Source organism: Haemorhous mexicanus, chromosome 1 (assembly GCF_027477595.1).
Source record: "Haemorhous mexicanus isolate bHaeMex1 chromosome 1, bHaeMex1.pri, whole genome shotgun sequence".
Taxonomy (NCBI): domain Eukaryota; kingdom Metazoa; phylum Chordata; class Aves; order Passeriformes; family Fringillidae; genus Haemorhous; species Haemorhous mexicanus.
In genome coordinates, this window is record NC_082341.1 from 14,537,830 (window position 1) to 14,551,248 (window position 13,419).

Below are 13,419 nucleotides of genomic sequence, written 5' to 3' on the forward strand. Positions count from 1 at the left end.
GGAAAGCAGTAAGAGTAATCAGCCAGGAGGTTGACTAACAAGAGGGAGTAATCAGCAAGGAGAATGGAGCAGCTCTCTTCAGTGACTTTCCATCCTTGCACTACATGAAAGTGGCTGTAAACGTAGCATCAGCTCCAGGAGGAGTCAATTCTGTGTGGCATTTCTGAACCAAGATTTAAACCCATGAAAATACAGCTCATGCTAAGAAGTGTCTGGCTGAGGGAAGCATGAGTGCGAGTCCAAAAGTGTGAGTTGTGTATTCATATCTAGGTTTATAAGTGCAATTAAAGTGGTGTGTGGGGATATGAGTCAGTTGGCTGTCTGGATACTGCTTTAAAAAGGTGCTGTCTGCATCACACCTCAGCTCTTACTGCACACTGAAATGTTCCCCCCATGGTCTGGTTGCCTGTTTCAGTGGAAAGCTTTGCAGTAAGGCGCAGTTCAGAATGCAGTAGGGGCAGATGCCATGGAGTGTTTTCCTGTGCTTGCCATCAGCTTGGTGGATTCTGCATTACTGGGTGAGATGAGCACCTCAGCTGAAGGGAGTAATACTGCAGGAACCCAACACGTCATTGTTAATATTACCTTAATATCTGAATAAACTATGGCCTGTGGCAGTGCTGAGCTGGAGAGTGATGAGAGGAGAGCAGCATAGCCATCAGTATTTAATTTCAAAGGAATAAATGTGTGTATGACTCTTACCATTCTTCCTTGATCCTATTTGCCCAGTTAATTTTCTGTAGGGATGCTATTGCCATTCTAATAAATAAGCTTAAAAAGACTTCAGTACTGTGGAGTGGTTAATTTCTGAATAGTTTGGTGATTAGCAGAATGTGAAGGTTCTAAATACTTAATTTACAAATTCAAAATTCTATGGAGAAATAATCCTTCCTTCTTTATGTTGTCACGTAATGAGTCTCTCATTTCAAATTAAAAGCTCCAGAAATTTCCATTGAAGTTGATTTTATAAATAAAAAATTTTCTTCAAGCATTACAGTTTGTCAAGACAATAAAAACAAACCAGCTTGGAAAGCATTGAATCTAAACATTTAAGGTCATGTCCATGTTTGTTTTCCTAAAATATTTAACAAAAATAGAGTATTGTTCACAAATGTGCGGAAATAATTTTAAAATCAGTTTATCAGCAGCACACCATTTGCAACCTTTTAGAAAGGATCCAAGTGGTGATACAGTATTAGAGATTTCAGTCTCTTGGCTTTGAGTTGCTTTTTTTTTCAGGGAGAAAAAAACCCACTTTTTCAAGGATTCTGGAATTTTTTTCAAGGCTTTGTAAAGGGGAGAACAAGTATAATAGAAAATAGTTAAATGTTGCATAAAAATATTAATTCATTGTAACAACTGGGGTTTTATTCAGTTGCCGTCACCTCGGGTTGAATACTGACACGACATTTAGTTGGAGCTCCACCACAGGTTCCCAAAGGCTTCCTTTGGCCAGCCAGTGTACTCGGAGTTATTTGTTTGGATTTATTCCCTCAATGGAAAAATCTGCAGGAGGGCAGTTCCCGCTGCTGGCTGGGACTTGCAGGGAGTGCATTCGGCGCTGCAGCGGCCGGTGGGAGGACGGGGGCGTGCATGGCTTCGCTTGCACAGGACAGCAGTCAGAGCTGAATCCAGTCAGCAGATCTGTGCTGGCGCTTCCCAGCTCGGCAGCTGGAAAAGCTGTTCGGCTGGGGAGGCAGAGGAAGCGAGCCGCTCCGGAGAGGCATTGGCACGGCCATATATGGGAAAGGACATTTTCCTTGTTAGCTTTATCGGGACTCCGTGCCCAGAACTGCATTCATCATGCGGATGCGCTTCCACTGGAACGTTTCTCTTCCAAACGGTCTTGATCATAGCTTTAGCACTGTGTCACATCTTTGCTGACTTATTTTTATAATCTGTGTGGACTTGCTGTGCATCCACTCTTAGTCTGCCCTAAAAAGGTGAGATGTTTGTAATTTTCTTGTCTAGGCTGTCAGAAAAGATGGTGCTCACCTTGTGCCAGCAGCTTGGCTTTTTTCTTACTGAACAGCCCACCTCATTTTGGGTTGCACTAAAAGCAAAACTGCTTCTTGAGTAACAAAATATCCTTTCACTTGAGGGAAGCAAGGTTTGCTGAACACAGCGTACCTACCATAAAATCAGGAAAGAAGAGCCTGAAAGTTGAGCATCCTGGTAAGGACTTGCTGTCCAGACTCCTGGTATGGTGGGTGAGATCCTAACCATGTAACCACTGTCTTTTCAAGCCTTGGTTCAGTCCCTTCATCTGTCTTCCACCTGCTCGCATTCCTTGGATCTCCATTCCCCTCTGATCAAGGTTTGCAGTTGGACAAGTTGAATTTAGGTGATTGCTTATAAAGGGACTCAGAGTGTTCCTGGGAGGGAGTTTTTGTGACTGAAGGACTGGTTACTTGCAGCAGTGTGCAGAGAGATATTCAAGTTGTGTATATGCAGAAAGTGGCGTTCAAAAGTTAAGTAAGGTATAATTCACAGTTCAATTTTTTCCTCCTTTTTTAACCACTAATTTCTTTTGTGCTTTTGCATAACATTTGTCGAAGTAGTTCAACAGCATATTCTCTTAATTCTGCTGTGTCTAAACTCCACTGCCTGTCCTCTCACCATAGCATCCACTGAAAAGTGAGCCAAAGTGATTTATCAGAAAAATATGAGCCATCTAATACTGTTGTTGGATACAATTTGTTAGCAAAGGGTTGGCTTCTGTTTGAAATTTTCCCCAGCAGATTTTGGAGCAGCCATCCCTTCTCTAGTAGGTCTGGCTGGATGTGCAAAGTAACAACTCCGTTTCAGTGTGCAAAAACCAAAGCTCAACTGCTGTGCTAATTAATTTGTACGAATTGCTTACTTTGTTGCTAATTTCTATGAAAAAACAGTACATCTTCTAGAAAAATGACAAGTTCTGTTTAGGAGATTCTGCCAAATTCACTTTTCCTTGTCTATACTGCAAGATACTTTTTAGGACAAAAGGTTATTAAGAATACTTTTGTTTTCAGGATGACTGGAGAGGCTTTGATTAGCAACAGCATTTTAGGGTGTTCAAGGAAACTGGTCGTTATCATCTAAGTTCTCAGAACTCTTATAATGAATAAAAGAGAAATATAATTTAAAATAGTATCAAAATTTAAAAGGCAACTGACCCTGGCTGACTACCTGCTATTAAGGTAGGAAACAATTTAGAAAAATTTAGCCTTTCATTAATACTTACAGCACGGAACAATTTTTTTTTTTCTTTGATATGGATGGTATCCATTAATTTTCTGTTGTCTAAAGAAGAAAAAGCAGGGGTAGATTTTTTGTCAGAGATGCTTTATGGTGCATATTTTGAGATGAAATTTCTAGTTTGTTGTATAAAGTGCAAATCTGTAAAATGCCCTTTGAAGATTGCGAAGAAAATGTTTTGTACAAAACATGTTTTGGTGTTTATCTTAAAACAGAGGTGTGAGTCTAGAAGCTCGGTTTCCGTCCTGTATGGCTGTGATAGCTTTATTTAGAAATCTCTTTCTGATAACATTCAGAGCAGAAATATTTTTTATAAGGTGTTAAAAAATTGGTCTGGGTTCTTCCTCCCAAGTCAACAGTGTTTTCAAATTTCTCATAGCTTGCTGGTTTACCTAGCAGAGGAGCATTTCAAAATAATTTAAGAAGCTACCCTGTTTGATGTCTTCTAAATACAGTGTAGCCCACAAACATGGTTTGTATTAGGGCAAAACTGTCCAGCTGGTACAACTAAGATAGTTAGATTTGCTTTTGTTCTGTGTTCCTTGTCTCCTGTGAAACAGTTATATGTCCACAGCTTCATGAAATTATCTTTTTTGCGCTTACTCTTTAGAGTAAATCATCCAGTTTGGTTTCTGTTTTGTCTTCCAGACTAATTTCAAATGGCTCACATGTGCTGGCATCCTCTGCTGCTTGATATGGAATGGATTTGCCCAGCAAGGTAAGGCACTTGATTGCACTGCAGTAGTTAATTGCTGCTTTAAAACTGTATCTGTTTAGCAGTTATTTATGTGGGTAAATACATCCTCACTAGACAAATGCTAATGGCAGTTGGTCAGTCATGTCTCATGTTAATAACACGTAGCTAAAACTGAGTTTACAAAACCAGAGTGAAGCAAAGTGAAATGCTGTTGTTGTAAAACACCTTCTTTTAACTGAAGTGACGGATTTGTGTTCCTCGCTAGGTGGAAGCGACTGCATAAAAGCAAATGCCAAGTCATGTGGGGAATGTATACAAGCAGGACCAAACTGTGGCTGGTGTAAAAAAACAGTAAGTGTTGCAAAAATCTTTTTATGGTTCGGTTTTTTCCCTTGGTTTCAAGCTTTAGTAAATACTTTACTCATATAGAAATGTCTGTTTTCATTAATCGTAATTTCCTCTAGTTCTTCAATTCGATACTTATTTCTACTTTAAAAATCAAACACTGTGATTTTTCTGATTTGAGTATAAACGTTTTTCACAATGTGTTTACTTCTCCTTTTCTAAATCCTAAGTGTATACAGACCCTATAAGCCGTCTCATTGTTATTTAAAATTACTCCAATGTGGAATCTGAGTATGCTTAATTATAGTCTTCCAGTGACATTAGAGTTAGAGCTAATTTTAGACAGATGTAGGTGGAGTAGGGAAAGAGATTGAAGGGGATTTTTCTTCTAAAAGAAAGATTTTCAAATTTTAGTTTTCTGTTGATAGACCTAAGGAGTAGGAGATAAGTTTGTGTGGGCAGCTAGTTTGTTTCATTATGAAACAAAAATGGTGTGTTAAGAAAAATTAAGTTCAGGAACTTGCAAAATATAAGATATAACCACCGTATGCTGACATATCTTCTTCAGGTTAGATACAGAAGAAAGTATTTTGTATAGTTCTTTGGTTTGTTATTGAAACTGAGAAATTTTCTTTTGTCTTGCTAGGAGATGATAATTTATTTTTATTTCTATATATTGCCTACTTACTATTCGTCAAACCAGCTTATAAACTTGCAATATTTAATTAAACTGACTGATTTATAATTTCACCTTGAGCTATCAGATTTTCTGGAGGTCTGTGTCACCAAAAACTGACAAGCTTTAGTATACATTTATTTATACACATAATTTAGGGGAGGGGGCAGAATCAGAATTGCCAAGGTCCTCAATTAGAAGCCTTATTTATTTATATTTGAGGTTAGAGCTTTTTTAAGTTTTGATGTAATGATAATTTGTTTTTCAGAACAAAATTAAGGGTTAGTTTTGTTTATGGGTGTTACTTTCAGATTGAATTTCCCCAAAATAAGAGTTGTCTGTCTTTGCCCTGCTCTGTCAGCGTATAGCTATTACTTTGTTGTGGGAGTACCAAGGTACACTTATATAATCTTAATTAAAAAGGAAAGAATGGTAAAAGCAGGCTGTATGAGTAGGTTCACATTATTGGTAACTATGTGAAAATGAAAGATTTTTCCTCTCACAGTCACTTTTAGAGTAGCCAGTTTAAACAGATGTCCCACTTCTGATGGAGTTGGCATTGGGCTTTATTTTTTTTTTTCACTCTTGCATCTTATACACAGATAAGTATAAATAGATGCAAACTCCTGGAGTAAATAGTAGTCATTGAATATATGTAGTATCATTTAATATACTTCAAGACCATATGTTTTATTACTGAACTTTGGAAAAAATAGATTTGATCATTGTAGAAAGAGCAGTTGTGGGTAGAATATAACAACTTGCACATAGCTGTAATTGTGATTCTCTTTTGCTGTGTTTTCTAGGACTTTTTGCAAGAAGGAGAGCCAACATCTGCCCGGTGTGATGACTTGGCAGCACTGAAGAGTAAAGGCTGCCCTGTGGAAGATATAGAGAATCCCAGAGGCAGCAAACAGGTGCTTGAAAATAGAGAAGTAACAAATCGTAAGAAAGGTGCTGCAGAGAAGCTGAAACCAGAAGCCATTACACAGATCCAGCCACAGAAATTATCACTGCATCTAAGAGTTGGTAAGGACAGTTTCGTTCCAGTTTTGGGATGATTCTGTGTCACCACCACGTGTGCATTTTTTGATTTGCATGTGTAACCATTTTGTTACAGAAATGACTCTTTTTCAGATAATGTGAACGATAGCATTCAGTTCAGCTCCAGGTGTTTAGGTACTCCAAATACTGTTTGATTTTTGAGAAAGATTAGATACTATCACTTGTTCTATTTTCCCAATAGAATTTAGGAGAAAATGGATACAACATGGATTGTTAGATATATCAGAAAGGCAAAATTGTTTTGTTTTCAGTATTTTGTAGTTAATTTTCTCCAGTGTGCCTGTAGGATGAAAGCAGAGAAGTCAGCAAAAACATCAAGTTACTGGAGCATTTCCTTTTGCTTGAAGTACTGCTGTTTCCTGAAGTCTGCATGTCTGAACAAAGTGGTTTTGTAGTTATGCAGCACAATTTTTGGATTGCTACGTAAAATACCTTCCAGAGGCTAAAGATGTGGGCACAGAACCACAGTAGTGAAAACACAAAGTAGTTGTGTACCATTTCCAGCCCCTAAAGAGAACTTTATCTAGTTCAGATGAGGGAGGTGGGGAGGAACAGGGCTAGTGACTCAAATAAGCACAGTGGAGATTGTCCTCAGGGAGAGCTCTTAGGTACTGTAGACACATTGAACAGCTGCCTTGTATTTTCCTGGAAGAAGAGCTTGTACTTGGGGTCAGCTGCTTGGTGGTAGTTGCAGTAATAATTGGAAGGTGATGTGAAGCAGGCTCAGCATGATGTAGAGAGGAAAGTAATGAAAATTATTTTGCAATTTTGGTATGGCTCCTGTTTATTTCTAATGTGAACTTTTTTGCTTCAAACCAAATTATTGTTCCTCTGCTGACACAGAAGTTTCTTCATCAGAACATAGCTGGGACCTGGACAACCAGAATCTAATTACCCAAAAGATATTTGTAAGCACTTCCATTGCAATTAGTTCTCTGAGGGACTGAGAACTGCAGAGAGAGATACTTGCTTTCTATGCAGACTTTTTGAAATATTAGCTAAAGGAAAATCTAAACAGGTTTTTGTTCTGGCTTTTTTCCCCTTTGTTGTCTGGGGATTTTTTGGTGAAAACCATGTTACATAGCTGCTTGACTTGCCCATTTAATGCTTTTCTCGCTTTACTAATTTTGCTAATGTTTAGCAAATGTTTTCTAATTATTAAGCAAACTTAAGTAGCAGCAATACTGCCATTTAAACTCAATGACTGAGGGGAGTGGGCAATCCTTGATTTAATTCAATAGGACTAAATTAGGCAAAGGAATACTGTTCCAGTTTCTGGGAAAGGGGGTGTGTGGTATGTGTGTGCAATCCTGTCTTTCAGCATCAGTGAGACTACATTCTTCTGTAGGTAAAATGCAGGGTCTGGACTTACAATCACAGCAAATACTAACTTGCTGTTCTCTCACTGCCATTTCTGTGCTCTGAGCTTGGTAGATGCAAAATAACTTGCAATATTCCATACAGAATTAATTTTTCTTTCATAAACCTGTTAAAACAATGTGGTTTTTTAACTTTTGAGAATTATTGAAGTAATCTTGGATGAAAATAGATGTCAAAAATTTGTGCCATTAGGTCTTACAGAAACCTTGTTACAATAACTGCAAGTGTGAAGATTTGAAACTGCAGCAATTACAAGAAGCTTGGGTTTTGCCATGGTATTTTTTCTGTGGGGAGATAAAGTACCTCGGAAATACAAAGTTGAACATCTGAAAGAAACACTTCCTGAAATTTTTTTTAATCATAATTTGTTGTTAAGCATTTCAGTCAACAGGAGAAAAAAAATAGCCCACCTTAATAACTCACCTTTAGTAATTCAAAACCTTCATAAGGATTTACAAGCCTTTCCTTAGAAAGGCATTTTTCTTGCCAGTGCCGTTATGTAATTTTTAATGGTTTCTGTTTAATCTCCAAAACAGGAGAACCTCAGACATTTTCATTAAAATTCAAGAGAGCTGAAGACTACCCCATTGACCTTTATTATCTTATGGACCTCTCCTATTCTATGAAAGACGATTTAGAGAATGTGAAAAGTCTCGGAACAGCTCTGATGTTAGAGATGGAAAAAATAACTTCAGACTTTCGGATTGGTAAGAAAGATTTGCCTATTCTAAAAATACAATAATTTTCTTCTAAGTTTCCTTCCTGATGTTCTTCACATTATTGTATATGAAGAGTATTTTTTTTTTCAATTTAGCAGTATTATAGCAGATGTTCTAATACAAAGGACCCATTGAACAGTGTAAAAGTATTTGGCATTGGTGGAGAAGATGGGACATAAACAAGTATAAGAGCTATTTCTGATGTCAGTTCAGCTATAATGCATTTGAATTCTGTTGTGTGATAATAGAAATGAGACTTCCATTCTTCAACTTACAGGGATTTTATTGTTCTTGTCTTAGGCTTTGGCTCTTTTGTGGAGAAAACTGTGATGCCTTATATAAGTACAACACCAGCCAAACTCAGAAATCCTTGTACAGGGGACCAGAACTGTACAAGTCCATTTAGCTATAAAAATGTGCTCAGCCTTACCAGTGAAGGAAACAAGTTCAATGAACTTGTAGGTAAACAGCACATTTCTGGGAACTTAGATTCTCCCGAAGGTGGATTTGATGCAATAATGCAGGTTGCAGTTTGTGGGGTAAGTGTGTACTGTTGGTTTTTTTTTTTTTACTGTTCTATTAGATGAAATTGTTTGAATGCAGCCTTAGTGTTTTATGGTGGCTGGCATTTGAATATGTCACCTCATGTGAGCAAGACAGGGTAGGTGAGGAAGATTCAGTGAGTGAATGAAACTGGGAAATGTGAAGGTGCCAGACAGAGGTTGTGATCACAGCACATACATAGAGACAAAGCTTTTAAAGTTTGCTGTAGAGAAAGAGTCAGGTTCTGCTTAAAAGTGTATGAGATCCTGAGAAAGCAGTTATTCTCAGATTATTTTACAGGTCTGTAGGCTTGTTGTGGTTGCAAAAATTTGGTGTGTTGTGACTTTTACTAGTTTCTCAAAGTAGATGGAAAACTGTTTTTTTACTTACCTTTGAAGGCCAAAAGATTACTCATTTCTGTCATTTTTTCAGACTGTTCTATGCACCTGTACAAAATGGACTCCCAAAAAAGCAATATCCAAGTTTATTGCTCCGTTTCCATATTATTTTTGCTGTTGATCAATGGATTCAAGACTTTCTGAAATGATCTGGAGTCTTGATTTCAAAGTGCAGTGTTTATCATAAGACTTTTAGGGTTTTTTGGTGGTAACTGTGTTAGTATATGACACTTCTACATGGTCTTCTTTCATTAAATTAGCTAGGGCTTCAGTTCCATGGATAAATTTTAAAAAATAGAAAAGGGCAATTTACATAATTAAACAGTTGTGAGCCAGGATGCTCGTGGGCCAGTCCTCTGTCCAGCACTGTGCTGCACTAGGTTGGCAAAGCCTGATGATTCTTCAGAGTGTAATGCTAGGCAGTTCAGTACTCTTCAGTGCCAGTTCCACTCCCATGCCATGACCAGGCAGCCCCAGGATGCACAGGAGCGTCCTGGGGCTGCCTGGTCATGGCATGGGAGTGGAACTGGCACTGAAGAGCCTCATTTCTAAACCCTGTCACTCTTCAGATACTCCACTGAGAACTGAACAGAGTCTATGTCAAAAAGAATCTTTTTTGCCTTCGATGAAAAATCTGCAGCAGATATTTTGGAGCAGACATTAAATGAAACACAAGTGTTTCCAAGGTTTAAAGAATTAATGTTTTCCAGGGTGACACTTTTGCAATGTGACTTCTCCTAAGTCTCTAACTTTCCATGCACTTCTCTCTCCAGTGTTGGTCCCCAATGCTTTAAAATAAATTGGTACAAAATACCAAAAGTATGTTTGTGTTTTTTCCAAGGAACAAATTGGCTGGAGGAATGTTACAAGACTATTAGTGTTTTCCACGGATGCTGGATTCCACTTTGCAGGAGATGGTAAACTTGGTGGAATTGTTCTGCCAAATGATGGGAAATGTCATCTGGAAAATAATGTGTACACAATGAGCCACTATTACGTAAGTCTTTATATCATCTTCCAGGAAAATTAATATTTTATTATGCTTAAGCTCAGAAGAACTCATTGGATCATCTGATACAGCTTCAGACCACTATGTCTTATAAAATGTATCTGTTTACGTCAAGTGACTTCAGTTAAACTAAAGCAAATGTGCAAGAATTAATCTAGTCTTAATTGGAAAATTTCAAGAAATGGGAATATATGTTGCTGGTTTTTAACCTTTTTAATGACTGATAGTCCTGTGTGCTACACTGAATCACAAAATATTCTGAGTTGGAAGGGATGCACGAGGGTCATAGAGTCCAACTCCTAAGCTGGCCTTGTATGTCCACTGGAAGACTGTGGTGGTTGTTTCATTATTTTATCATTTCACCAGTCTTCATTTTCAGAATAGTTTACTAGTGAAAAATACTATAAAATACCTGCTTGAATCGTTTTTTAAGACCGAAATTTTATCATGCAAAGTTTATGGTAAGAGTATGGTTAACATTGCCTTTGTGGTTTATTGGAGGGGAGATCTGACAAAAAATGCAGAGAGAAAAAATTACCAGATGGGGTAACCACAATAAGCTTCACCAAGTTTGTGTGTTCATATATTCCTAACTTGGAGTGAAAATGGTACAATAAAAACCTACAATTAATTCAGTTTTATTTCATAATTTCTTTGTGAAACAGTGCAAAAAGTAGTGGTTTGGAGGGACTGAAGATAATTTTCTGAGGAGATTGGGATTAAGGATTTAACCTTTTGTATGGCATGGAATTTGATAACATCCAAGAAACATCCATCTTCAGGAGACATATATGAAATCTTACCCTTTTTGTTTTCAGAGGTTGTTTTGCTTTAGAACTCTGACATGAAGAGTTAGGAGTTCTGTGTATGTTTCTAAAGATGATTTGTATTTGTGATGTCAGAGTCTTTTTGATTATTTTCTAACAACATGTCTCAAATTTGAATTTAATTTTTTGCTTGACTTTTTTAGGATTATCCCTCCATTGCTCATCTGGTACAAAAACTTAGTGAGAACAATATTCAGACAATCTTTGCTGTTACTGAAGAGTTTCAGGCAGTCTATAAGGTAAAGAAATTACTCTGAAGTCATTAAAATTTACTTATTTGAAATAAAAGTAATTGTGGAAGTGATCATGGAAGTAATATTTTGCTACCCACATATTTTATTATTAAGCTTTTTTTTCTTCTCTGTGTGATTTCCAGTGAGAAAGTGCCCCTTCTCCTTGCTACTCTTTATAGGTATGAGTGAGTGGAGAATGCATTTGCAGTTCTAATTTTTGTGAACGTTTTTACATCAAAATAGCTGAGGGGGGTGTGGACACTGACTCAGGGGACACACTTATGAAAGAACATATTTTCTCTCTTTTGTTCTATTTATGTATCCCATGTTTAAAATTAACTAAATTGCTGGTTGTGATTGTGCAATAGGAAATGACTGTGTAAAGGACATGCATATTTTTCCTTCTTTTAACCTGTTTTTTTGGTTTTGGGGTTCTTTCTTAAACTGTATTCAAATTTTTGTTGGAAAATGATGCCTGCCTATTTTTAATGTATTCTAAGTGTGGTTGAAGAGAGATTGTGGTCAGCTCATACAAGAGAAGGGCTTAGTATTCTCTTACCAAATGCAGAGTTTGTGCATTTACACAGTAAGGCTGTGTATAACCTCAAAAATTATGTTCATCACTGGCAGCACAGCTTTGTTTTCTGAAGTACTTGACTAGTTAATCCACTAATGCATTATGTCATCATTTGTACTGCAAATTATACTCTGCTTGCTAGTAACACTGTACTTTTCCTTCTTTTTTGTCAATATTGAAAGGAACTGAAAAATCTGATACCAAAATCAGCAGTGGGAACATTGTCTTCAAATTCCAGCAATGTGATTCAGCTGATCATTGATGCATACAATGTAAGTTCAGATTTTATGTATTAATTTTTCTTGCTGGTAAGTTTTTCAAGCAGAGACTCTAAGGTGGATTAGTTAGTGTTCTACACTATAAACACACTCCATTGCTGTAAAACCATAGTAAACATTAAGTCTCTGTGGCAGTAAGAGGTTAGATGAGTAAATAGATGCACTCTTATAGTCATTTAAAATGGCATTACAAGGAAAACTTACCCATCCACGTTTTCCCTTTCAAAAAATAAGATTCACAACCTAATCCCACACTGTTTCTTCAGCTTCTTCACTTTTACCTTCCTTCCAATTGTTAGCAAAAAGACCATTTTGCTGGGTTTGGCCCCACAATATTTTCTTCATTGTTGCTTTGTGTGTAAATGAGCCTCACTTCTCCTTTGGAGTACGTGGGGTAAACAAGTGCCTCCAACATATGTGGGAACCTGTCCTGACCTTGTAACAAGTTCAGACATGGAAAGGAATCACCAAAGTGTGACTTAGGGCAGCCCTGGGCTGGTGTTTCTCAGCACATTGGAACTTCAGTGATTCCAGTGTGCCTCTGGGGTTGGTGCTTAGACTGGGCACAGTTGTATAGTGTCTGTTCTTCAACAGAACACTTCTGCAACTCAGTTTGAAGTTAGGTAATAACTGCTGTTTCAGTCCCTTTCTTCAGAGGTTATCCTGGAAAATACTAAGCTACCAAAAGGAGTGACAATCAGTTACAAGTCTTTCTGCAAGAATGGAGTGAATGACACACAAGAAGATGGAAGGAAGTGTTCTAACATTTCAATTGGAGATGAGGTAACTCAGAGTATATATGCTGCTGCTCAAATACAAAATGCACTTAAAATGTCCAACACAGGATTTCTTTTTAATAGTACAGACAAAACTCCTTGTAGTAACATGACACTCCTTTTTTTTGTTGTTGTTTTTTTGGTTTTTTTGCAGGTTAGATTTGAGATTAATATAACAGCTAATGAATGTCCAAAGAAAGAGCAAAATGAAACAATTAAAATTAAACCACTGGGATTCACTGAAGAAGTTGAAATTAATCTCCAGTTCATCTGTGAGTGTCAGTGTCAAAGTGAAGGAGAGCCTAATAGTCCAGCCTGCCATGCAGGAAATGGAACATTTGAATGTGGTGCCTGCAGGTAAATAAATAGACATTTTCTTTATTTTTGCAAAAGAGAAATATGAGCAAGATCTTTGTTTCCTTAATTAGCGTTTACTTGGATTGACTACTTTTTCTTTTTTTAAAGAAAAAGAATTGCTGTTACAGGCCTGTTTCTTTTAGGATACTCTGAAATACTGCCATATCTCTGCAAATAATCCCTATGCTTAAATATTGATCATTAGATCAGCATTGTTTTATGAGTCAGAACTCAAATTTGGCCTTGAGTCAGTACTTCAAAGGATATAGATCACTTTTTGGTGTTCTTTTTAAATCAAGAGA

The 13,419-nt window shown here is 37.3% G+C and overlaps 1 protein-coding gene across 1 annotated transcript in view; it reads left to right on the forward strand.

Moving 5' to 3' along the window:
- ITGB1 (integrin subunit beta 1) overlaps window positions 1-13,419 on the forward strand; it is a 43,390-nt gene that overhangs the window by 15,797 nt on the left and 14,174 nt on the right. The window contains exons 2-11 of the mRNA XM_059840382.1: window positions 3,886-3,955; window positions 4,200-4,285; window positions 5,762-5,984; window positions 7,937-8,107; window positions 8,420-8,658; window positions 9,902-10,057; window positions 11,040-11,135; window positions 11,889-11,978; window positions 12,627-12,767; window positions 12,915-13,117. Of these exons, the coding sequence (XP_059696365.1) occupies window positions 3,886-3,955; window positions 4,200-4,285; window positions 5,762-5,984; window positions 7,937-8,107; window positions 8,420-8,658; window positions 9,902-10,057; window positions 11,040-11,135; window positions 11,889-11,978; window positions 12,627-12,767; window positions 12,915-13,117 (1,475 nt within the window). The remainder of the gene's footprint in view (window positions 1-3,885; window positions 3,956-4,199; window positions 4,286-5,761; window positions 5,985-7,936; window positions 8,108-8,419; window positions 8,659-9,901; window positions 10,058-11,039; window positions 11,136-11,888; window positions 11,979-12,626; window positions 12,768-12,914; window positions 13,118-13,419) is intronic.